Genomic DNA, 26,061 nt, shown 5'->3' on the forward strand with positions numbered 1-26,061 from the left:
AGAGCTATTATGAAGCTCCTGTACTGTTCTTGGACTCTAGTTTATCACTTTTGGCCACCTTTGCATTCCTGTTGTGTTTGCAAATGGTTACGTCAAATAATAAGACTCCAACTGAATTTTTTGTTATTCAGTTGAAGAAATGAATTTCCAAGTGGATTTTCACTGTATATAAATAAATGAAGAAGATGTTTTTTATTTTTTTGTGTGAAGTAAATTCTTGATAAATGGATGGCAGGTTGAAAGGAAGCTCTGTGGCTCCTCACCCGGTAAAGCATGAAGAACCGTGGCTATTTAGGATAGGGCCAACTAAGCCCGACTAAGAGCACTTCCTTTCCCTATGTGAGACCCTGATTTTTGCAAGCATGCCTTCCAGTGTTGGTTTCCTGAGTTTCTGGAAACCAACTAAAAATATCAGAGACTACTTCTGACAGTATAGTTTTGCGTGCTGAGACTGGCTTGGTTTAGAAATTGCATATTCCAGAGTTTTCCCTTTGTTTCTGTTTTAATCTTTTAAAATAAAGAGATGTTTTTTCAGAAACTTTCCCAATTTTCTCACGCTGTTCCTTTGTTGTCTGTTTTCTAGGCCTGATTTCTACACCTTGTATATTGAAGAACCTGATTCTTCTGGACACTTGTTTGGACCAGTTAGTGCTGGAGTAAGTTGTATTTTTTTCCCTTAAAGTAAATTGCTCTAAAATAAAGGTATGCATTACTTTATATAAATCAAAAGAAGTGGTTAAACTCTGAATCTATATGAATTTGCTTTATGCTGTAGTGAATTACATGCATTGACTGCTCTTCACTTCTGGAATTCAGGTCACAGAAGGCCTCCATCATCATGATTTCAATTTATATAACCTCTTGCTAGTGTCTGGGATACTAGCATGATTCTAGCATTTTCTGGTAAGCAGGAAAGATGTAGTTAATCAAATTGGCAAAAAGTGGAACCTAGATAACTCCAGGCAAGACTAAGATTTTAACGGGCCCTGTTTAATACAACTTTTAATGGGGTTAACAAGTGATCCTTCAAAGCAGTGTGATGACATAGTGCATAGGTATATTTAGCTATAGCTATGAAATGTTAATGAAATCCTATCTATTCCTTAGGTAATTAAAGCCTTGCAGTTAGCAGATCAGACATTAGGAATGTTAATGGAAGGATTAAAACAGCAGAATCTGCACAACTGCGTAAACCTCATTGTTTTAGCTGATCATGGTAATGTATATGGTTTTTGTAATTGGTTTTCCAGCGTTAGTTCCTGTGTATCCTTTTTATTGCCTCCCTTGTGCCTGACATTTGCATTCATCAGTTTTAATAAATCTTTGTAAATAGCCATTAGTGTGTTTAATATAAGAAAATAAATATTTATGTATTGTCCTTCAGGGATGGAAAAGACCTTCTGCAACAAACTAGAATACATGACGGATTATTTAAATAAAACTAATTTCTACATGTATATGGGGCCCGCAGCTCGCATTCGGGCTTACAGAGTTCCAGAGGACTACTTTACTTGTAAGTGTGAGATAGTGCTGTTACTGCATAATTAGCACAGTAGATAGTAAGAAATATGAAAAGTAGGTAATTAGCATTTTGAACCTAAACTACCAGGGCTGTATATCATTAGTCCAGGGAAGCAGCGTTGCAAGAATGATCTTTGACTATAACCTTAGATAAAACCAAATGGTAAAAAATATTTGACTCCAACTTGCCTTTTATCATTCATCAGGCATCTGACTAGACCAGCGGTAGGCAGTCCCAGAGTGTGGCACATGAAGGCATTTTGCTTGGCATGCATGCCTCAGAGCAGATGATGGGGAGGGAACTGGGGCTGCACTGCCACAAAGAGGATCGGACCCTTTGTGGCTCCCCTGCCGTCTGCCCCTGTCATGCCAACATCTTACAAGTTGAGGTTGCGGGTGTTTTTTTGGCACTCTGCCCAACAATGTTGCCGAACCCTGGACTAGACCTCTTATGTGTACATCATGATCCAGACTATCGATGGTTGCCTGCTATAATTTGCATTATTATCTCATGTAGAAAGATAACAGGAAAGGACAGGTTAAGGTACTGGACTTGGACTCTGTAGATCTGTGATAAGCTGCCAGTTCCATTTAGATTTCTTGTGTGACTTTGGGGAAGTCACTTAAGCTTTGTGTCTCAATTACTCTTTTGTAAAATGGGAAGAGTGCTAATAATGAAGTTACAACTGTAGCATGACTTCTCTACTGAGCATGTCATCTTTTCAGTGTAGATACTGTCCTTATATATAATTTCCTAGTGCAATGTGGGTCTTGATTATAGTTGAGACCCTTAGACCAGGGATGTCAAATTCACCCAGCTGAGCAGGCTAGACAAGGATTACTGGGCTGTTCTGCAGGCTGGAATTGACCATGTCAGAGCCATTGCACAGGGCCATCTGCAGTGGTGGCCTTAGCGTTGTTGGAGCTCTGGGGAAGAGAGTTATTTGCGGCCCCTTAGAGGCTTAATTTTGATGACCTGTGAGCAAGTCAGTCATTTTTTATTTCAATTTCACTTTGCTCTATCCATGAAACTGCAATGAGAGTATCTTAATACAATATTGATAATACAAATATTCAGTGTAATTAATTTTAATTACTTACTTTAATTACTTACATAATTTCTTTGGGGGCTCTTACTCTCCCTACAAGCATTTCTCTCCTGTAAAAACTGAGGGTTCAGTAAAAAAATAAAGGTGAGTAATACCCAAAATTAAGACTCTAGATTAAGGTCTTTCTCCGAAAATCTGGCAAATGAACTACAGACTCAGATTTGCCTTTCTCTGAAACAGTATGTTCAGAACAGGGAATAGGGCACATAAAGAACTGGAGGTCCAAATTAGATCTGCCATGACAAATCTAGAGTTCTAAAGTGTGACTGGATATATGTGGTGAGTTTGTCCTTGAATGTTTTCCGTTTTGCTTTTGGGTGGGTATCATCATGGCAGCTTTTTGCAGTTTATCTGTTTGTGTTTGGAACTGGTGATCTGGTAGCTTATATGCACATAGCTGGGTTACCTATCCCAGTGTAACCTGTGTAAACTGGTTAATTTATGTAGGCTTATATGGTGTTCATTTTTATAAATAGAAAGAGGTTGAAAATCTTGTACAAATCTTGGAAACTTCATTAACTTGAATGTAACTTATTCTATTGTCCTTTCTTTTAAACAGTTGATTCTGAAGGAATTGTTAAAAATCTAACAGTAAGTAAATATTTACATATTTTTTTCTTATAGATTTAGTTTCTCTTACTTGTAATTTAATCAATAGACATATATCTGTGGAAATTTTAACTATTGCAGCAATTCCATATTTTAAGTAGAGCATTGACTCAACAGTGTCTCTGGTATAGGGAAAATTCTGGATACTGCACAGAACCTTTGTAGGAGGGCTTAATTCAAAGGATCACTCCTGTTCTCTAGACCGGGGGTTTTCAACCTTTTTGTGCCAGGGTACCTCTGGTGGCTGGTCAAGAAGGAAGGAATCCCTCAGCATTCAGTTGATAAGCGGGGGGGGGGCTGGGAAGGGGGTCCCCCAGTGGCTGATCAGCAACCAAAGAGGGGGGTGGGTTCCCCACAACTGATCAGTGAGCATGCCGACGGTATGGCAGCAGAAGTGTCGCTGGCACAGCGGTGGTGGAAGTGGCAGTGGCAGCACCCTCTGATGAGTACCCCCTGGGGCCATCCCAAGTACCCCTAGGGGTATGCGTACCACTGGTTGAAAACCCCTGCTCTAGACTAGCAGGGACTGGTTGTTTGCCACTGGAGCAGGTCCATACATTACATTCGGTCACACACCCTTTAGCTTATTTGCTTCCTCCTGGCCCCACATATCTCCCTCTTGATTCAAGGGGAGGTCTGGATAGCAGTCTGGCCTTTGTATGATGTACAGCATGGTGGTCAGAGTTCAATGCTAATGCATCAGAGGTTCTGGATCAAGCACCCTCTGTGTGAGTGGGCCTAAATCTGTGTCTCCTTGGCAAGTGCCCTAAACTTTCAGCTACTGGGGCTAAAACATGGAAGATTTACTCTCCCTTCTTTGTAATCTAATGCCTGCTGGTCATTGGTTTCTGGCTACCTGGATTTTCATGACTTAGAGCCAAGTATGTGTCCAGAATGGGTGCACACCCATACATAGCCAAATTGGGCAAACAAGCATTTATGGGACCTGGCTTAGCTTAAGCCACCTAAACCTAAGTTGGGATTCATGCAGGCGAGCAGTTACTGCTTGCTGGGAGGAGGCACAGGCATCCAGAGGCAAGTAATTGGAGTTGGATGGAAAGCGGGGCTGGCAAAATGAGAGTGGCAGGTCTGTGGAAGTGGTGGTGGGTCCAGAGGGGGTTGGCAGATCCAGCAGGGACTGGTGGACATTCAGTGGGTGCTAGTGGGTCTGCAAGGGGAGGTAGTCAAGGGGGTAAAAATAGTCCACTCCAGGTCAGAGCAGGGGGGTAAAACAGCACATCTCTAGAGCTGTGGCAAGTGACTGGGTGCACCATTTTCAGGTTTGGTTGGGGCAATCTAAATATATCACTTGTACATATCCATAGCTACTCAGCCAGTAGTCTGTTGTATTTGCTAAGTTTGTGTGTGCACACTTAGGTATAGACAGTGAAGAAGTAATAGAGTTGCAACCTGAGCAGAAGAGGCAGAAATGTCCCTTACATGGCTAGAAAACCACCATTTAGACACAGGAAGTGAAACAATTCCACTCACAGTCTGTTCAAAGATAACGCCACAAGAGATCTTTCAGAAACCTACTAAATAATTCATCAGCTCTGTATATCATGTAGTGGTTGCCTGTCACTGAATAATCAAAGAGTATTTTATATTCCAGTCTAAATGTTTCTTGACTTCAGCTATCAGAAGCTCTAGAGTAGCTCTGCAGAAACTCTGTGCTATCCCATTGCTGGTGCTGTGGTGCTCACTGTTCCTGAAATAGAATCTGAGAATTATCAGCTGCTGAGAATGGTTTGGTAATGATGAAACGATAAAGCTATCTTAATGAGCCAGCTGAGTATTCCTTTGGCATAGGAAATTGGGAATCCACAACTAGGCTGTGGCACATACTTTCCTGCTGTGCTGGAGGTACTGAGGTTTAGAGTGAAGGGGCTTGGTTAGAGCAATGTCAAGGAATGACTTTTGGGGGGCCATAGTAGATCAGCCTTGATATTACTAATAGCTACTTGGGATTCCTTTTTTATTGATGACTTTCACTAGGTTAACTATGATTATAAGTCAACACATAGTCCTGCACTTTCTTTTTTATGTGCAGTCTCTTTTGGCTTTGTAATTAACAGTCAGATTGCACCAGTGTTTCCTAAAATCCAGCCTATCTAGACCACAGCACCTCCCAGTCAGAATTTTTGGGAGCTGCCAGGTTATTGCAATTTGCTCCTCCATAATTTTTATTCATATCACATATTTCAGATGAGAAATGTGTGTTACTTCTTTAAGGAAGTCCAGAAAATCTGGGCAATATACTAAGGCAGAGTCAGTGGTGGAATGAGGTCATGACATCTAGTGAATGAGCTGGTTTTGTTTGTTCAGATCTGTGGTTGTTGTGCTCTCTGCATACTCATTATCCTTTGTGGTTTTAATTTGGGCAGCTTCAGAACTATGGGTTCTTCATTTTCTAAACTAGAAAGAAACACTAACTGTAGCTACCCTCCAGTTACCGTTGGAAGAAAAGCATTTTTATTAAAGCTGAAAAGATCCATGTATACAATTTCTAAGTTTAAATTTCCTAAATCTGCCAAATTTTTCTTCTTTAGCATGTATAAGCTAATAAACGAGAGTGCCAAAAGTTGAACATATAGGCTACCTATAGATGTGCTCCAGTGTAATCAAGTCCGCTCCACATTCTAATTAGAATGCTTTAACATCATCGCAGTGTCATGTGTTAAGCCCCTCCCCACATTTCAGAATGGCTGGGGGGTGGCTCTTGAACTAAAGCTCATCAAATAAGCTTTAGTTCAAGCGTCCTGCAGCCATTTTTAAATGTGTGGAAGGTTAATGCACGTGACACTGCAGCATTTTAATTAGGGTGGCTGTCAGGGAACCACTCTAATTAAAATACCCCCCATACCCCTAACCATGTATATAGGCAGCCATACTGCCAAATGGCTGTTCCATCAATTGGGGCCTAAATGGTACTATGTGCCTAAGTGAAATCCTGTTCCTCCCTGCTTGAGTTCCTGGAAAACAGTTAATACATTACTTTTGTAACATGTTGCCTCTTTAACCTTAAGGCTAAATATCAAAAAAAGCAGAAAGGAAGAGGAGGACCTACCTGCCTTTTGCATTAACAGTTTTTGAGGAATCATGCAGGGTGGAATAAAATCACACTTAGACACTTAAGTCCATGTAATTGTCTAATAGATGGAATAGGATTTGTCCCATAATTTTTAAATGATTTCAGAATGGCACGTCATTGGCTTGTGAAGGAATACTTTCCTTTCTCCTGTTTGTGGCATGGTAAGATGGTAAAGAGTGACAAAACAAACCTTTCAAAGACCTTTAGCTACTTACTTATGGAGTGAGAACTCTCACACTAACTCAAGGTATGGATGCCAGTAATATTAGCAATGATACATGCCAAAGTCCTTGGGATGTTGTTTGTTTTTTGCACTAATTTGTCAACAGGGTTGTTACATATTTGATATATCTTATATACCATGGGGGCAGGCATTAGTCTTTTGGCGCCAGTTTTGACCTGTTTCCTATGACTCTATGGGTGTCAAGAACCACAAATTGAGGTGGAGGAGGGAGTCCTTTAAAGAAAGTAGCGGTAGTAGCATCATGTTACTACTCCCCACCCACCACCAGGATTCTCCTTTCCCACTCTGTCTGTCCATCTGCAAATTAGAAGCCTGGCAGTGCCTGCACATATTACGCTACACTGTGGCAAAGGGGCTGCCAAACCCATGCTCTATTACAGACTGACTTCAGGACTCTCTTATCAAAAGTCCAAGTCAGTCATTTTCATGCCCATTGTCAATTGAGACATAAGTATCATTAATAGCTTTATGAAGAAGCTATTATTCTAGCTGTCATTTAATATGTAATAACACATAATAATCACCCCGTTACCTATAATTATTTTGAAAGATGTGTTTATGTCTGACTTTAAGCAAGTGTCATGATTGAGTGTTTTCATGTTTTACAGTGCAGAAAGCCCAACCAGCATTTCAAGCCCTACTTGACACCCAACTTGCCAAAACGATTCCATTATGCTTATAACACTCGCATCGACAAAGTTCATCTTTTGGTGGACCGACAGTGGCTGGCTGTTAAGTAAATAACTTGCTTATACATCGCCCTAAATATGTCTCATTTCCCGACCAGATGTTTCATTTCCTTTCTATTTAAGACTTGGAAGTCTTGCAGCAAAACCAATAGCTGATCCATTTTCCAGACTGTTAGAGAAATGAATGTTTAGGAGGATATGGAAAGGAAATGTTTGTATGTCTCTCAAAACCAGACATCAGTGCTTTATGTGGTGTGCTCATAAGTATTTTCCTCTTAACCCAGCATGGTAAATGAGGAGTATCTAGCTTATTCTATGTGAATCTTCTCTAAATATACCATTATTTCAATGAGGCACCAAAATGATAGTTCTTATATGCGTATTTATTGAGAATACCTCATGCAAAATCTATTGCTTTTTTCCCTTCAAAGGCTTATAACTTAGTCCAGTTAAAGCCAGTTTTCATTATAATATTTAAAGTGCTTTTCAATGCTTACTTTTATTGTGCATAAACATTCATATTATCTAGGAAAATTCTCCCAAGTTTGTTCTCCTGGTAGAAAAACTTACCCAGAGCTGCATGTACGGACATTTGAATGCGAAGGCCCTTAAAAGTGGAGAGCTTGCAATGCTGACACTGTGAAGCCAAGCAGGGCATTTTGTTGGGTTCCTTTTTGTCAAAATTTAGCTTTCTCCTTCAAATTGTGTCAGGTTCACAGTGGTTAAAGAAAACAAACACAGTGCAGGAGCTCTTTAGTAAGAGACTAAGCCTGCAATTGTCCCCAGAAATGAATGACTTGGAAAGGTATGAGTAACTGAAAAGGTGATAGTTGAAATGGAAATAAGTATCTGACCTTAGTTGTAGCAGTTGGTTATGCCATTATAACAATGTGTGTCTCAAAACTGTATAAATTGTTGGCATCCACATGTTGTGAATCCATAGGGGTAGCTTTTCAAAAGTTTGTGTTGTGTGCACTCCCACGTTGAGAAAGCACACACCTGAGGGTAGGTATATTGTCTGGGTACAAATTTTAATGAGAAGAGAAAAGGTGATGAATCTTAGAAAATCAGAAATGTGAGGCCTTTGCATTCTATTTGCACTTTCTCTGAAAATGATCGAAAACTTCACATTCCCTTTGCCCTTATTGATTCAACTGGCACAAAAGCTTTGAAAATATATTCTGCATGTCCTTTTGTCTTGCTCACTCTCTGCATGTCTTATGTATTCCTAGATGATCTCCTGGGAGTTAAACATTTGCTTTCTTTGGTGATTTATTGATACTCTCTTGTTCTTTACTCTTAAGCATTTTCTGTATACTTCTGGAGAGGAGATTAATTTTGAATGTAAATTTCATTTACTAAAAAAGATTTTTCCAAACTTACCCTTTTGAAAGAAAGGTAGAAAATACCTATTCAGTATTTGACCTCTTGTATTTTAAGTCTTGTCAAATATTTGTCCTGGGAATTTTAAGAAAAATACTCATTTTGGTGTGTTTATATTTTCAGTTTGACCATGAAATTCATTGTTCTTCTCAGCTAAGCTCTAAGTGCAGTTATAAAAATAAGGCAGATAAGGCAGTTATCAAAATAAGTCAACATACATTAAGCTATTCTGGATACAGGATAAATTCTAAATTATAGCTCAGCAAAGTCAAAGTATCTGTTTCAGTTTGATTTCCAGTTGTCTCACCAATGAATAAATGACAGCTCTCCTTTCAAGTGTAGTCATTGCAAGCCTAAACAGTGTAGACTTACCTGCCTCCACAACTTGCTCAAAACAAAGCATGAACTCTATAGTGAGATATGAACATTTTCAGACTAATGAATTTCAGTGTTCCCTCATAAAGCAAAGGCTTCTGCAATCTTAATTAAATTGCTCCATGGAGACGAACATAGCTTGATTTTCTCAACAGATGTTCTTAATAGGTAAATCCTAAGAGATTATTGTGAAATTATCCTGAAGATGATGTGGTTTTTGGAACTTCTCTGAATGTCTCAATTTTGACATCATCCTTATTTCTATTTCTATTTTGGAAGCATACATGCATTACACAAGAGCTGGAAACTTAGGAGTAAATTCAGTTTTTGATTAAAACAGCCTCAGTACCTTAAGAGAGAGAGCATGTCATCAGTTTAGTGATTTGGGACAATATGTATTTATTGTTATATTAGTACTATATTTACAATATGGAACAATTTCTTCATAGGAATAAAAATTATACATTTTGTGATGGAGGCAACCATGGCTACGACAATGAGTTTAAAAGTATGGAGGTAAGGTGTTTTCTTTTCAAATATCACCTCCCACTATATAGTGAACATAAAAACTGTAAACGAACAATTTTGCTTGCATTCCTTCCACTTGGTCTAGGTTTAGGTATCTTATTTTAAGCTGCCTAAACCTAAACTGGGAGTGGCACATGCACCAGGAGTAGTGTGGGGAGCCCAAGTTAAGTAACATGGGGTCAGGGAAAGGACTAGCAGGATCTGGGTGGAGGGGCTGGCAGGTCTGCAGGGGTTGCTGGAAGTTACAAGCAAGGTTTACCAGGTCAGTTTGGGGAGGTTGGTGGGTCCAGGCAGGGTTTGGCAGGTCCAGGTGGGGTTTGGCTGGTCTAAGGGGCCTAGTGGGTCTGTGGGGGGAGGGAGGGTATTGGTGGGTCCACAGGGGGAGAGGGGTGTTACTCAGGTCAGAGAGAGCTGGGATGGCTAAAAATAGGCACGTCAGGGGAGGAGGGTAGGAACAGCACAACCCCAGGGGTAGAATGAGTGGCTGGGCTTTCACATCCCTGGAGCTATGCTGCATATGCATGCAAGCATTCACTAGATTGGGTTAACCCCTTCATAGATTAGGTTAACTTTCTCAGTCAAGTTAGCGCACCTCCTGAGTTGAATTAACTTAGAGCAGGCCATTAAACCCTGTGAATGCCTGCACAAGTAGATATTTAGTTCAACCTAACCCTGGTTAGGACAATCTAAATGTTGTGCTTGTTCATATCCATTGTGTTTCAGTTTGTTTATTACAATTTTTTACATGGTCATTCAGAATATAAGCCTGAGAATTTGTACCTAGGATAAAATGTTCAAACTGGCCTCAAGTATACCATGCAAAGTTCTGCAATTGTGGACCACATTTAAGTACACAACGGGCATGTCTATACATGCTGATTTAAGGTGCATTAGCCATTTTTACGGCATATTGAGAGCACAGGTCACATTTGCACACCCTGAATGCACCTTAAAAATGGCAATTTTAGGCTATTTGTGCCTAAATTTAATACCTGCAAAAGCAGGTATCAGCTTTAGACATGAATAGCTAAAGCACCTTAACACACGAGTAGATGTGCTAAAGCACATTAATGCTATGTATGTCGACTGACTTGGGACTACCTGTAGTCCCAAATTGGTCCACACACACACTGTGTTAATGCGCCTTAGAGTGTGCACGTGTAGACACTCATCTAAATCACCTTAATGTGCATTAGGCAAATGCACATTAAGTTTAGGTGTGGATAAAACGTGTAGATATGCCCAATGCCATAGTTTTGTCTTGGTGTCCACCATAAGTCAAAGATCCACCTGAGCCAACCAGCTACTTGGGCTAGCATGGTAAAGACACAAGTTCTGTAATCAGTGTCACAAAAGGCAATGAAGTGGTTAGCTTTGCATCCAGTCACCTGTCTCTCAGAAGTCTAAATGCCCAGGTACCTGTTTCCAGCTGGATGGTTGGAGATCACCATCAGTACATATTGGGGGTAGAGCATGAACTTGTGACTCTGGAGAGACAGCAAAAGGCTTTAGGCTCTTGACTGCCAGTCTCTGACACCTGAAAGCTGTTAAGAGTCAGATACATTGTAGTACCTAAACTAAGTGCAACATAGTGAGATAAAGCATATTTAAGTCACCCATTCTTTTGATTGGACCAATGAGAGGAGAACCTCTATAGGCTTAGAGGTTTCAAATAAGTATCCAAAGATATGAGATACCTACTTAAAAGTTATCTTTTCCTCTTTGATAGGATAGGGTAGATAGGATTTGAGAATAGTTTTCACTGTAACTTTGTGGAATTTTGCATCTGGATCTGGTTTTGGAGGTCTGGCACAATAAAAATATTTTAAAGTTAACCAAATATTTTTAAGAGTATATTTTTCAGTAACCTCACATAAGCCACTTCCAGTCCCAAGTTTAGACACTAGAAGAATTTCATATGAAATGTTATCATAGAAAACATTAATCACAGTTACTGTGCTGATGATGCACACTGAGTAAAAGCAATTTGATTCTTTATAAGACATCAAAATACTTTCCTCTAGTGGCATCCTGTTTTTGTATTACAGCAGTTCTGTTCAGACCTCATTAAGATTTTCTTTTGTAGTAGTTCAAAATCTATTTCCTGTCAGAAGAACATAGAAAATGCCATATTAGTTCAGTGGTTCATCCAGTCACATCTATTGTAGTAATCAGTTCTGGTGACTTCAGAAAAGGATTTTTAAAGGCTCTATTACATTTACCTCTTCAGTGATAAAGGCTATGGGCTCAAATTCCTGACCATAGTTGTTAGTCATCTCTAAAAAAATGAATATTTGTTAGTTTAAATACAGATGATTATTTTATTCATATAGATTCTAACATCATGTATGGACCATATTCATTTGTTTGCCTCCATCATATGTTGCTGCAGTTCCATAGATTAATTGCAATACATGCTGAGTATATAAGGTATTTCATATATTTTAAATGTGGTGCCTTTAGATTTAAATCAATGCCCTCCTGTTTTGGTGTCATGAAAAAAGATAGCAGTGACTGGCCTTAACTATTCTTTGTTGTCGCTGGACTTCAAGGCCCATTCCATGTAATGGAGGTGTCCATAAGATTCACCCCTTGTTCATTTGCATTTGCTCAATTTACAAACATGTTTTCATAGGCTGTCCGAATCCTACAGTTTGTCCAATACATACATACTCATACTTAATAGGGTTGCCAAGCTGGTCAATTGACCAGTCAAATATTGTCATGTGACTGGTCAATTGACTGCTTATTTTTGACTGGTCAAAGAATAGCAATTTTACAAAAAAACACATTTCTCAGTGGAAAAATTGTGCTTTTTCTGTGTTTTATTTGGACCTATTGGCAATTTTTTTTACAATTTTTGACCCCTCAATTAACCAAACTTTATTTGACTGGTTAAGTACCCAAACCTAATATTTAATGAACAATTTGGGCACCCAGAAGAGATACTTGGGTGAAAGCTCTGACAGCATCTAATATGGTATCCTGAATCCACTTGACATCAGATTCTAACCAGCACATGGACAAGAGCCCACTGCTGCACAGGGCTTATGGTTCTAAAGCTGATGTAGTCACACAAGGGGAATTTTTCAGACACTCAAGATTTCAGTTTGTAAGTGACTCAGGGTATGTTAGCAATATGGCTGCAGTGTGTCCTGGCCTTGATGCCCCTGAGCATGCCCTACCCACCTGTTCCTACTTGCATGCTCTGAACCCAAAAATATGCCAGTGAAACTGCCTAGAAGTGGTCCCCGGTGGCTTTTTTCAATCATGTCAGAGACTGGGGCCCTCAAACAGCTACTGAAGGAAGCTATCAAACAGCTTCCTTCAGTTTGGGGTGCACAAGTGGCAATGTGCCAAGGAAGACGAGGAGCATTAGCTCAGCATTCCTCCCTTCCCCCCTCCCAGAGGAGTACCTGTTAGAGTCTGTACTTTGGATCCTGGAACAGAGGCACGAGTTCTCAAACCTTGGCCATTGTTGCACCTAACAGAACCTGGGCAAGATGCCGCTGCAAGAGGAGTCATCACTGCTGAGAACTAGGTTAACCTTTCCCTGGAACCGCAACCTCCATAGGTTTCAAAGGCATGAATTCCTTATCAATTGCCAGGCTAGGAAGGGTTAACTTGGCTCCCGGCAGTGATACTTGATACCTCATCTAGCAGTATCCAGCCACTCAACTCCATGCTCTGCTCCCTGCATCCATTCCAATGCCATCACACAGGGCAACTGCCTGTGCCATTTGTTTGGCCATAGTTTTGCTACACCTAGCTTAAGCCATTTGTGGAAATAGGACATGACGTCATAAGTCACTTAGGCATCTATTAAATTGTTACCCATGCATGAAAAGCTGTGTCTGGACACTTGATTCCCGGTTGGCATTAAAAATGGTTCAAGGAATATAATATGCTTATTATATTTTAATATGTGTAATATGTTTAAGTGGCAGTAACATTCCATATATAAGCTATTGCAAGAGAAATATTCAAGACTTGGCAAGTAAAACTATCTCTTAAGGTGCTGACATGGAAATGTTAGAGAAACATAAAATCAGTTTCTTTGTATAGTTAAGTAGTCTTAATAGAGATTTTATGCACAATTATCTTTTTTGTATGATACATAATGGGCTAATTTCTGCTCTTAGGACATCAAAACAAGGACTTGACTTGATTTGCCTTTCCTGAGGGCAGAAATGGGCCTAGTATATTGTTTTCTAATCCAGATTCACTCAGATAACAGCTTTTTATTATTATTCTGCAGGCCATTTTCTTAGCATATGGTCCAAGTTTCAAGGAGAAAACTGAAGTGGAGCCTTTTGAAAACATAGAAGTTTACAATCTAATGTGTGGTGAGTATAGGTAGCCAGTGACATATTGGGTTCTCAAAGGCAAAATGCTGTAGGCTGAGGGAGAGATTACAAAAACCATTGGTGAGGTACTCAAAGCCCGTTCCTCTGAACCAAACACCTCATCTTGCCCACTGAAATCCTCTTAAATTCCATGTTCCTTTATGATATTCTCTCTCACCCATCAAGACATTAACTGCCAGCAATTAACCTCTTTATTAAGATCATTTGTTTTCAGAGTTCACTTAAAATCATGAGGAAGTGAAGTACTCCTAACGAATATGTATGGTGCTTACATGAGTGCCTGCTGCAGTCATCTTAGAATGGGAGCCTTGCAGACCATTAGAAATTCTGCCTTCATCAGAAATATAGGTGTACTTCTGCAAGCCAAAAACTTGTAAGAACATGGCGATGGACTAGGCTAGAAATTAAAAAATAATCCCATTGGAAATTTGTAAAAAATATGCAGTGATGCACAACCTGCCATATCTTAATGCTTATCTTAAAAGTTTAGCGCCCATGTTATACAACAAAACTATCCAGGAACTTCTGCAGCTGTCTGAAGTGCCAAACTCACCTGCCTGGCTGGGAAGCAACTGACCAATTAACCAACATACCTGTGTCTCAGTGTGCTCATTGGTCAAGTTGTTTGCTTGGCGGATAAAATTCACAAAGAAGAGTATTCAGGCAGCCCTTGATTTTACCTGAAATATTTCAGTTTTATTTTTCCTGGATTTTGTTTAATCAAACTTTTGATTTTTTAATAATCAGATACATTTGCATTTAAGGGTCAGGTAATTGAGATATTATTATACTATTTAGAAGAATTGCCTAAAAGAGGACCTGTCAGCCAAGTTACATTTTCTTCTGGAAGAAAACAAAGTTTTTTTTCTAAAATTTTGAATTTTGTTGTAACCTTTTTCAACAGATCTGCTGCATATTAAACCCACACCAAACAATGGAACACATGGCAGCTTAAACCATCTTTTGAAGATACCTTTTTTCAACCCATCATTTCCACAAGAAGTGTCATCACCTTCTTCGTGTCCCTTTACCAGTACAGTTCCTTTAGATAATTTAGGGTGCACATTTCCCTCAGAGGTAAGCAATAGTTTTAGAGATTTCTGTACCAGTCTTGTCATTTGTTTAAAAGGCACAAATTCTTCTTGAATAATTCTTTAATATTTTATTTTACAGGGATTGGAATTGATAAATCAACAGTTAAATCTCAGCACAGAAGAAAGTAAGTTGAAGGAAATAAAAGCAACAGGGCAGATCTAAACCAGTATCTTTTCTTTTTACTTTATATTGATTTCAGTGGTACTATTTTCAGACTAGAATCTTTTAGGTGAGTTAAGATTAGAAACTACTATAAGTATTGACTTTTTTTCTTGTTTTCCTGCCTGGAAAATAGATTGGCTGTCAGACTCCATTAGCAAGAGTTTTTCTTACTCAAATATGTAACTGCTATGAAATTCAATTGAAAAATGAGACACAATGATTATTTTGGGCAGTCTTTTATTGGACCATCTGTATACAGTATTTGGGAGGGTTATAGATGAACTTTTGGGTGCCACAGTACCTTCCTCCAATCTCATGGCACTTATAAAGGGGAGTCTTCAGAAAAACAGTAATGCATAAACACTCACTATGATGACCAGGGGTGGAGCATAACAGAACAAGTTCCTCACACAACCTTTCTCCCTAGTACAGCTACACAGGAGCTGCAGATGTGGGGCAGCCATCTAACTCATGGAAAGACACCTGTTATAAACTAGTCAGGGGGGATCAGCAGGCATTGGGGGAGTCACTGTTCCCCCAAGCACCGCCAGGAGTGACCAGGAATAACAGTCACAAGCTGGCAGAGGGTAGGTTTAGGTTAGATATCAGGAGGCGCTACTTCACGGTCAGGGCGGCTAGGGTCTGGAACCAGCTTCCAAGAGAAGTGGTGCAGGCTTCTACCCTGGGGGTCTTTAAGAGGAGGTTAGATGCACATCTTGCTGGGGTCGTTTGACCCCAGTACTCTTTCCTGCCATGGCGGGGGGTCGGATTAGATGATCTGCTCAGGTCCCTTCCGACCCTAGAAACTATGAAACTATGAAGCCCATTTGTTTAAAAGGGCTTTTGATCAGGCCTTAGGTCCTGTAGGTCATAACTGCTGTTCCCAGTCCTGCAGCTATATTTTACCATTATCTATGTATTCACACAACTCCCATAGATATGTGCTTTTGTGGGTGTGCACTACTATCTGCTTTTGTGAATCTTTTTGGCAGTTCATTTATATAATACTTCATCTAACTCAGGGATGGGCAATTATTTCAGCTGGAGGGCCACTTAATGAGTTTTGGTGAGCTGCTGAGGGCTGCAAGGGTAGCTCAGCACCTTGACAAGTGTCCCACCTCCTGGCTGCCATCTTGGGACCAAAATTCCTACCCCTAACCTCTGACCTTTCCTACCAGAAGTCCCTCCCCTTCTCCTGGAAGTACTCCTTTTGTGGGGCGGGGGTTCCTCATCTTGAAACCAGAAAAAAAAATACTAAAAAAATCAAAGATCAACTATAACGTATTTTAATTTCATTTAAATAAAAGTCCTGATTTATGTGTGTATCTAGAGGAGATTGCATAATAGGTTAAAATACGGTCTTACTCTTGCATCTTTTGTGTGGTGGGGGTGTGGAGGTAGGAGTGTGTATGTGGGGGCTGTGGGAATGTGTTTGGGTGTATGGTGTGGTGTATGGTGTGTGTGGTGTAGGTAAGGTCAGTGGGGGGCGGGTGTAGAGGGGTGTGGGTACAAGGTATGTGGTTGGGCTGGGGGTGTGTGAGATGGTGTGGCTATGATTGGGGTGAAGGGGTGTGGGGGCAATGAGAGGGTATGAGTGTGTGTTGGGAGTGGGATGTGTGAGAGGCTGTGAGTGTGTGTGTATGGGGGTCCTTAGAGTCCCTGGATTGTGTGTTTAATCCCTGGAGCTGCATGTGGTGGCAGCAAGTGGAGAAGCCCTACCCAGCCCCATAGTCTGCAGCTCTCTGCATGCCCAGTCCCTGTCCACAGGTGGCAGCAGCTTGTGGGACCAAATTCAGCTGGTCCAATAGCATTCCCACCCAAGTCCCTGGCTGCATGTGGTCGCAGTGCATGGGGCCAGCCTGGCTCCACAGTGCGCAGTGCCCACACTACCACCTCAGTCCTTGGCTGCACATGGTAGCCGTGTGCAAGGCCAACCCCACCTGATCCCATAATGCACAGCTTCTGTGCTTCTGCAGTATGTAGAACCAGCCTACCCCATCGTGCATGGCTTCCTGCACTCCCACCCCCTTCCCCCCCAGTGGGAGTCCCTAGCCCCGGCCCAGTGGGGCCCTTACTTGAATTTCCAGGCTTTCAGGCAGGGTGGCTGGGAACATCCTCAGGGCCACCAGGCAAAAACTCTGCCAGGCAGAGGTTTCTTGTCTCTAGTGCCCCTTGGCTTGGGGCTGGGGTGGGTCAGGCTAGGCTGGGGTGGGAGCTGGTTGCATATCAACCAGAGCTGCATCGCCTGCATGGAGGTGCCAGCTTGCAGAGGGGTAGCCCTGGGCCAGGGCTTATGGAGGGGCCCCGTGGCCTGGATGGAATTGCCTGGTGGGCTGGACCACAGGCTATATTTTGCCTGCCCCTGATCTAAAGCCTTCATCTCATTTCACCAGCACATCAACAGAATTATAGCAGTTTAAAATTACTATGAGAGGAAGATCAGGCCTCTGATTTTTTTGTGATATATTATCCATGTATTAATCAGAACATGAACACTGTTGTTCAGCAATTTTAAATATCCAAAAGGAATTTTGATATTAAATGTAGTGCACATATTAAGTTTTCATGTATGTTACATTCTGTATGCATTTCCCCCTTGAATATGCTTTTCCATCAACAAAAACATGTTTTCACAAATACAAAAGACTATAATTATTGTTTAAATTGTAGTGAAGAAGGCGGAGACTTATCATTTGCCCTATGGGAGACCCCATGTTTTACAGAAGCAAAACAACTACTGCCTCCTTTACCATCATGGGTACGTGAGTGGATACAGTCACACCATCTGGATGCCACTGTGGAGTGCATACACTATCAATAAACCTGTAGGTTACCAAATATACTTACCATACATAACTGAATGATATGCTGTAGTGAAAATGTAGTTCATTCATTAGGGTTGTTGCTTATGAACAAGAGGGATGTTGTGGTTCTTTCAGGCATACTTTTTTCTTGAATTTTAATATTTTTTTCTTTATTGAAAGAAGCCAGATTTAATTTCCTCAGTCTGATAATGGGAAGGTATGTTTTATAATTTTCTCAGAGAAAAATAACTCTTGCTTAGTTTTTGTTTGCTTTTGCGGTGTGAACATGGATTTAAGCCACAGATTTTCAGTGCTTCTTCAACTTGTGTTTAATTCAATGCCTAATTGTCCAAGTCGAGCTTCTTTTGAAAATCAACTTGCAAAATAGTCAAAACTAAGCAAACTTGAAATACCTTAAAAATGGGAAAATGACCACCTCAGCACAGCAGTTAAGTTGGTTCAACTTACCCTGTATATATAAAATGGCTAACCTGTTTTACAGTGGAACAGAATAGGGATAGCATAATGGGAGGGAATTGTAAGTGAGGAAATACATGAAACTGAAAACACATTGACTCTCTTTCTTGGCCATCGACTGTGCTCTAAATTGTCTCTGTTAGTTCCTGAGAAAAAAAATTAGTCTGTAATTTCCAAGAATGGCTGCTTATAAGTTCTCTTAAGCATATCATTATCTTTCTTTGTTAACAAAGTTTTCCAAATATATACAAACCTACTAGACAGTTTGTTCTAATGCAGTTTCTGTATATTCCAAAGCTGCATGAGTTGTAAATATTATAATTGGGGATAGGTGACCCTTGCTGAGTTCAAGGATTAGTGAATCTCTTGAACAAATTGGGTCATAGGGTTGAGTTCATAAACTTTTCTTTTCTATAGAATATAATCTTTGCTTTATTCCCAATGAAAAAAAGTTAAAATAGATTTTGTTTTAACTAAAGGAATATCTCTATTTTTTACATAGTATAATACAATGTGGTAATGGAAGGTCTTCTAACTTATGCATGTGGTATATAGACTTTTTGAGAATTTTCACTTCATCTTCTCTGTTAATTTTTTTTCACAGACTCTCTTAAAAAGATCCCTAATCCAATAATGTTAGCATTTGCATACAACTTTCAAAGACTGGGTGACCTCAGAATGGTGAAACTGATAGTGGGAACAGTGGATGGTTAGGAGGTTGGGGGCCGCATAAATACTTAACCTCTTGTGGGCCACATATGGCTTGCAGGCCACCAGTTGGACAGCCTTGGACTGTATACCCAAGATAACAGCAATATGGATTATACCTATTGTCAGTGTGATGTGAAATAATACAGTAATCGATTGACTCTAAACCTGTTGGGGACAATAACATAGGGTAAAGTTACAAACTTAGTGGAGATAAAGTTTTACTAATACATACTAGCCACAAGAAATAACAGTTTCTAAGATGAGACAAGCAGGACAAAGGCCTCATTAGTTCTACCAGTAGCTGAACAGCCAGCAGCCAGGAAGCTCTGTACGCAGTCTCATTCATAGGAAGTTTTGTGCATGGGTCCACACAGAGAGATAACACATAGTGCATCTTGGGCTACTGCTAAGCATTAGAACAAGGCCTAGTGATTTTCAGTGCCTCTAGTTTGTGATTATTGTTCACAAAGTGAAATAGGCTCAAGTAGCACAACAGATTGAAGCAAGCCATGGATTTGCTCATTGCATCTGAAATCTCAAATCTCTTGGGATTTTCCCAAATAAGGGCTTCCTTTTTCAAATTAACTCACAGTTCCCCCAACATCCCACAATGCTTTGTACCTCCCCTGCAATACCCCCCTTGTAGGGTGGGCCAGCTAGCCCAAGCTGCTTGCTCCAGCCAAGTAGGGAGGCATGCTTCAGCACCCCCTGGTTGCTGATCAGTGCAGTTCCATTTCTGAAATCAAAAGTGAATGTCTGTCTGTTCACTTGCTTATTGATTCAATTTACACAGCTTAGACTAACTGTGAAGTCTGAATCAATTCAGCCTCAGGATTTTTGACTGTACTTAGCCTAGAAGTCTAGCTAATTGAGGTCAATATAAAGAAGCCAGTGTAGGTACAAGATCCTGATCACATAAGTTGCATGTAATTTTCCTTGTGTATGATGAGTGGTGTTATGAATGAGCTATTCTGTTTGACAGGATATAATTACAGACATTACACTAGTGACAGAAGCCCAAGTTTCCGTTACTTTTTTTTTCTGATTTGGAAGCAAAAATTAAGATTCAAATTAGTGGTAGTTGGAATAAATTTCTGAGGTTACACACTGATCTTCTAAAGGAGAAGGAAATGGTTGCAACAGGCTGCCTCAGGATGCTTAGAAAAAAATAAGATTCTTTTTTATCCTGTATTAATAAGCATGTACAGGGTGGCATGCTAGCCCTTTTGTGTGTAGAATTTCAAAGTTCTTTATAATATTTCACTGGTTGTGCATTCACTTTCTGGATGCACTATAGTTTTATTTGATTTTGTGAATAAACTGTATTCTATCTGTGCATGAATTTGGAATATGTGGGTGCATCTACATGTGCAATTAATGTGCACCAGTAAACTTTGGTGCACATCATGCCAGAGTTTATTACTCTTCAGCATCATGTTTGAACATGCACCTGGGACTGCAACACATTGAGCCGGGTTGGAGACTGGCCTGAAGGGTCAGCCAGACAGCCTGGGGCTGCTTCAACTTGGCTCAGTGTGCCCAGGAGGGGCTGGCTGGGACACAAGGATGCTTCAGGTGGGGCTAGCTGGCAGGCAGCCCTTGCACTGAAGCACCCTTGTGCCCCAGATAGCCCTGGTCATTGTCTACATGTATGTTGCTGCTGAGTAAAAAAAAAAAATCCTCCATAAAATAGTACTTGTGTTTACAAGTACTAACCTGCAGGAGTTAATTAGTTTACTCCATCCTAATAGCTCTGCGCATGTAGACACTGAGATTTTACTGCAGCGCAGTAAACATTGCATGTAGATGTGGCCTGTTTGTAGTTAAAGAAAATTATATGGAAAGACTTTTTAAGCTTAGCATAAAAATATTGCAAAGTAGATTAGCTTTTGTAACTAGCACCATACCATAATAAGATAAATACAGCATTGAGATTTGATGTCCTCTTATGATTTATGGAAGTAAAGATTTTAGTTCATTGGGTTTATGGAAGGAGTTTGTATGTGTGTGTGTGTGGTTTTAGTAGTTTTCCTGCTTGCATTTCTCAAAAAAGCCTCCTGGAAGTGGCTAAAGTTGACCTGAGAGACCACAATAGCTGCTGTTGAATGCTATAGTTAAAGTCTGCCATGAAATGCAAATAAATTATGTATCCTGACACATTAATTACTAGCTAGTCACAAAAAATCTCATTATATGCACCAGAAAGAATTTCAAAATCTCATCCTCAGAGGAATTTTTATAGTCTTTGTAAGTGGCTTCTTCATGTCATCAAGATTCCCCATATAACCTGAGACAGAAGAAGCAAGAGTAGATACAGCTATGGAAATCATCTTTGAGTTTGACCTGCTGAAACATTAAAATTTTGGGCGATACAAGTGTTGAAGGAGGATTTCTTAGAGAAGCTATAGGTAGGCTATCAAATAAAGACCCAGCTCTTGACACTGACAATATGCCTAGAAATCAGCTATTTTGGGGAAAAGTCATTGAGTAGCTTATGACATTGTAGTTCTTGTGGTTTTTGAAGTTTTCTGATTTATCTTGCATTCGTGATTTCAGAGATAAATTTGGGCCTGGCTCTATTAAATGCTATCATTGAAGCAAAGAATAAAGCTAAAATGTCCATGGTGATCTGTCAGCAATTTCTGATACTGTTATTCATGAGGGTCTGTTGACTTGCTTGCAGACTCTAGCAAGAGTAATCAAGAATTATCTTTGCATTAGTTCCTTTCTTACAGTTTTGATAGAAACAAAAGTTTGTTGTGGCTACTTTTTTCTCCAACTGGAGTTTTCTTCTGCTAGGTCTAATAAGGATCTATATTATCATCCATCCTGTTCAACCTGGCTCTGATGTTACTGGCAGGGATAGTGAAAAAATACAGGCTATGATGTACTCAGTGGGCTGATGACAACTTGCTCAACATCTGTATCCTTCTGGATTGGCTGGAACAGTAGAATTAATAATGCATTCTCTATATACACTGGAGGCTTGATTTACAACTAACTGAATTTAGTTTAAGTTGAAGAGTGAAGTAATACACTAGTATTACTAGTTGGGAGAAAGTTGGGAGAGGGTGCCAGAAGAGTTATTGGAACTTCTTTTTAGGGAACACAAAGGCCATTTTTAACCCAGGTGTATAAATCAACTGTGATATTACCCTATTGACTCATATACCACACGTACCTTTCTCCCAAAGGACAGCTCCCCAAAATTGGGATGTGTATCTTTAGCTGGAAAGCTGATTTTCTTCCAGGAATATAAAAAACCTGCTTTGATTAATACTCCTCCAGGCATCTATTTAGGCTGCTAAGGGTGTCAGTTGATTGAGGGAGTCTTTGTTCTTCCCTCCACAGCTATTAAGAATCATCTTTCCTTTTTAAAGGTCTTGATGTTCCACTAATTAAGCTAACCTTTCTTCAGGTAATTTTTCTGTCTGCTAGCTGCTCTTGACCTCTCTTCTCTTATTTTATAGCCCTAGAAACTCTTTTTTAGCTCTTTTCCAAATCAAAGTTCCACTCATGGAGACCAGTCTTCAATAGCAGCTAGGGTTTCAGCTTTTGGTTAAGCAGGAGAGGGAGCTGAAGATTAGGTTATGCCCCTGCTATATGTAACCATAACGCTGTAAAAAATATTTCTTTCTTCATTCTGCCTTCCTAAAAACAATATGCATGCATGTGGTAGTCAAGAAAATACAGTAAATACTAGTCTATTCCTGGGTGCTAAGTAGAAGCAGTGACTAAAGAGCACTTTTTCATCTGTGCTTCATGAGAAAAGAGCAGTGTTCCTTCATAAAGGTTTTTGCCACATTTATGATTTTTGTCACCTGTTTAGATTCCTGTTATAAGCTCTATGTATAGTTACACTAAGAGACCATTCAGAACCAAGGTACTGCTGGATGTGTCAGCCTTCTTGTTAAGCTGTTTTAAAATGGAAGCAGATTATACATTTATTCCGTGAATGGAGAGGTGGTTAGCCAGGTTAGTCTGATGTCAGGCAGGTGGAAAGGCAAGGTGGCACTTTAGGGATTAACTGATTCAGAGAGGCCTAGACAACAGCTTAGATCATCAGATGGCAGATGTAAGACAAAATAGGCTGTTGCCTACAAAAGCACATATTTCTTTGAACCAGCTAGTTTCCAAGGTGCCACTTTGCCTTATGTTCTGCCCTTGTTCCAGGATCTGCCTTGCCTCCAGTAAGTTTCCAGATGGAACTGGAATGTGTAGATGTTCATCTACATAGGCTTGAACGACTTGGTTTCTTGAGAGTTCGCTTCTGTCCCCATGACATGACATAGCAGAAGCTGTCAAGCTGGAACTTGTCATCTGGAGAGTCCTGCTGGTGGGGGTTCTTCACTGATGTTGTCAACTTTGGAACACACTTCTCCGTCGATTCTATCAGATTTTCTAACATTGCACACGTACTGAAATACCCCTATTTTTTCTGCTACATTTTGGGGAAGGTGCAGGTGGAGAGCTGTAAGGGTTCAGATTTAAATTATTGCCCTCACTGTGACCCTGGGCTTACATTTAGATCAAGTGACCTTTCATTCATGTTGAGCTCCATTTACCATAGCTGACTACCATTACCATACATGGGACCAGTGGGACATATGAAGCCAACAGTTTAAACTAATGGAACTTAATGGAGGGCTGGGGATAACTATTTATCTGGGAGAAGCAATATTATATTTTAATGCCCTTGGATCACAGGATAGGCAGCTACGGACACTTTTATAAATCTCAATAAAGATGGAAAAAATGGAGCAAAAACACAACCCTCACTCCCTTCAACTCACTTTAACAAGTCAAAAGGGCATTACACTACATCTTCTATCTATCTTTCTATCTGTCTATCTGTCTGTCTATCTATCTATCTAATCATGGTTTATGAAGTTCAGAAGACTTACAAAATAAAGCAAACCCCAAATCCTCTTGATATATTAAATAGAAAAGAAGAGATCTGATTAACTATGATGGATGAATGATTATATTTTCTTACATCAAGTACAGTAATGTCTTAATAAAAAGGAAACTTAACACAAAGATCAAATGATGCTATCACTTATGATAGGAAAACTACTGTAGAAAACAGCATGCTGGTAATGCTGTTGGTGCAGCCCTAGCAGTTATAAATATGGATGTTAGAGTCAACTAACTGATAAGAATGTTGTGAACCAGATTGTAAACTGCTGTAAATTAACATATCTCCATTGAAATTTATAGAATTATGCCAATTTATATCAGTTGAGAATCTAGCCCTTAAAGTATTATTGTTAGAATTGCTTAATTTTCATCCTCTTCTCATCATATTCTGCCTCACAGTAGGAAATGAAATAAAATGTATCCTTCCAAAAATAACTTCCTTTTCAGGGCAATGAACAAATAAAATGTCATCTTTTTTAGAGTAACATACAACATGGTCCTTAAGTACTACAATTTTTTACAGTATTTAGGTTTTTTCTAAACTTTGGACATGTCTACATTGCAGTATCCTGCTTTGAGTATGCCCTGCCCACTTGCTCCTGCACTTATGCTTCAAGCCTGGAAATATACTGGTGTGGCTTCTTTTGGGGCTTACCTTACTACTTGCTCTCAATCAACCTAAGATCGATGTCTTGAGAATGGTCACAAAGGGGCTCTCAGAGTATCTGAACACAGAGGAGAAGGACCAAGTTAAAGTTCTCTATAGAAAACATAAGTTTCCATTACTTACATTGACTTGATTCATTTAAAAAATGGGAAATGATTCAATGAAAGCCATTCTAGGAAGTCAGAGTCCATATAGGGTATTGGGTTAACCACAAGTGTGGGTGTAATGCTTTTTTTTCCCTTTTTTTCCTTTTTTTTTCCTTTTAGCAGGGAGACGTTTCTTCTCTTCCTCCCACTGGCCCCAACCGTCTGCGGGCTGATGTTAGAATCCCTGCTGCTCAGAGCCAAAATTGCTCCAGCTACCAGCCCGACCTGAATATCACCCACGGTTTCCTTTATCCTCCCAGTTAGTATCATTCTTTTTATAGCTAGAGCTTAGAAAATCTTAATCAGCTGGATGTGGGTTTGTGTTTAAACATATACACAACACCAAAACAACCTGTTTGGAATAAGCATGTTGTTCAGTAAAAGGTTTCCAGTGGTTGTGCATTGACCAGAAGAAGTACAACTACTACTTGTACCCAAATATTTTCAGTTCAGAACTTTTAGGTTTATGTTAAAAATGGGACAGCTGCATGTGATGAAAACTGACCAGAATAAGGGAAAGAGGCAGAATGAAGTCAAGTATCTGACATAAATTATACCAATGACATTTCAATTTTAAATACTTTCATGTTAGATTGGCTTTAGATAGATAGTACAGAGAGGGGAACTAACTTGTGATAAGGTGGTGTATTCATTTTTGATCATATGCAAAGCTGGGTTAGAATAGAAGTGAATAGAAGCCAGTTAGTCTCAGCCTATAGCCTTTTTCTACATGTCACAAAGCTACCATGAACTTTATATATCTGAGACGTCTCTTGGGAGCGTTCTCCCAAGAATGAAAACATATGTTTTCTAGAACAATTTATTGTATTATACATTTTTGTTTTGATTGGTTTATATATTTAACAATGATATTTTCTTAAGGCTAAATAGGCTTGAAACAGTAAACAAAATCCCAGTGAGTGGATTTCACTCTGGACTACTAATGGTGTAATGATTCTTCTCTGGCATGCCCCATAGATAATTTCCTAGAGAAATTTAAGTGTGGGAAATCCTTTATTGTCATTTATCCCAGATTAATACTTTCCAGGTTAACAAATCCTCAGTCTCATTCAGCCCCCTACTGTATACTATAGATTGCACAATCATCAGAGTTTATATATAGCTGTATTTATTGTTTATAAATGTATATCGCTATAGTTCCC

The 26,061-nt window shown here is 39.8% G+C and overlaps 1 protein-coding gene across 1 annotated transcript in view; it reads left to right on the top strand.

Moving 5' to 3' along the window:
• ENPP3 (ectonucleotide pyrophosphatase/phosphodiesterase 3) overlaps positions 1-26,061 on the top strand; it is an 83,452-nt gene that overhangs the window by 38,666 nt on the left and 18,725 nt on the right. The window contains exons 11-21 of the mRNA XM_090039209.1: positions 584-656; positions 1,108-1,216; positions 1,385-1,513; positions 3,190-3,221; positions 7,183-7,310; positions 9,471-9,537; positions 13,808-13,895; positions 14,821-14,993; positions 15,090-15,135; positions 17,844-17,998; positions 25,019-25,157. Of these exons, the coding sequence (XP_089895335.1) occupies positions 584-656; positions 1,108-1,216; positions 1,385-1,513; positions 3,190-3,221; positions 7,183-7,310; positions 9,471-9,537; positions 13,808-13,895; positions 14,821-14,993; positions 15,090-15,135; positions 17,844-17,998; positions 25,019-25,157 (1,139 nt within the window). The remainder of the gene's footprint in view (positions 1-583; positions 657-1,107; positions 1,217-1,384; positions 1,514-3,189; positions 3,222-7,182; positions 7,311-9,470; positions 9,538-13,807; positions 13,896-14,820; positions 14,994-15,089; positions 15,136-17,843; positions 17,999-25,018; positions 25,158-26,061) is intronic.

This window comes from Crocodylus siamensis, chromosome 1 (genome assembly GCF_052110815.1).
Source record: "Crocodylus siamensis isolate JL-2025a chromosome 1, ASM5211081v1, whole genome shotgun sequence".
NCBI classification, from domain to species: Eukaryota; Metazoa; Chordata; order Crocodylia; family Crocodylidae; genus Crocodylus; species Crocodylus siamensis.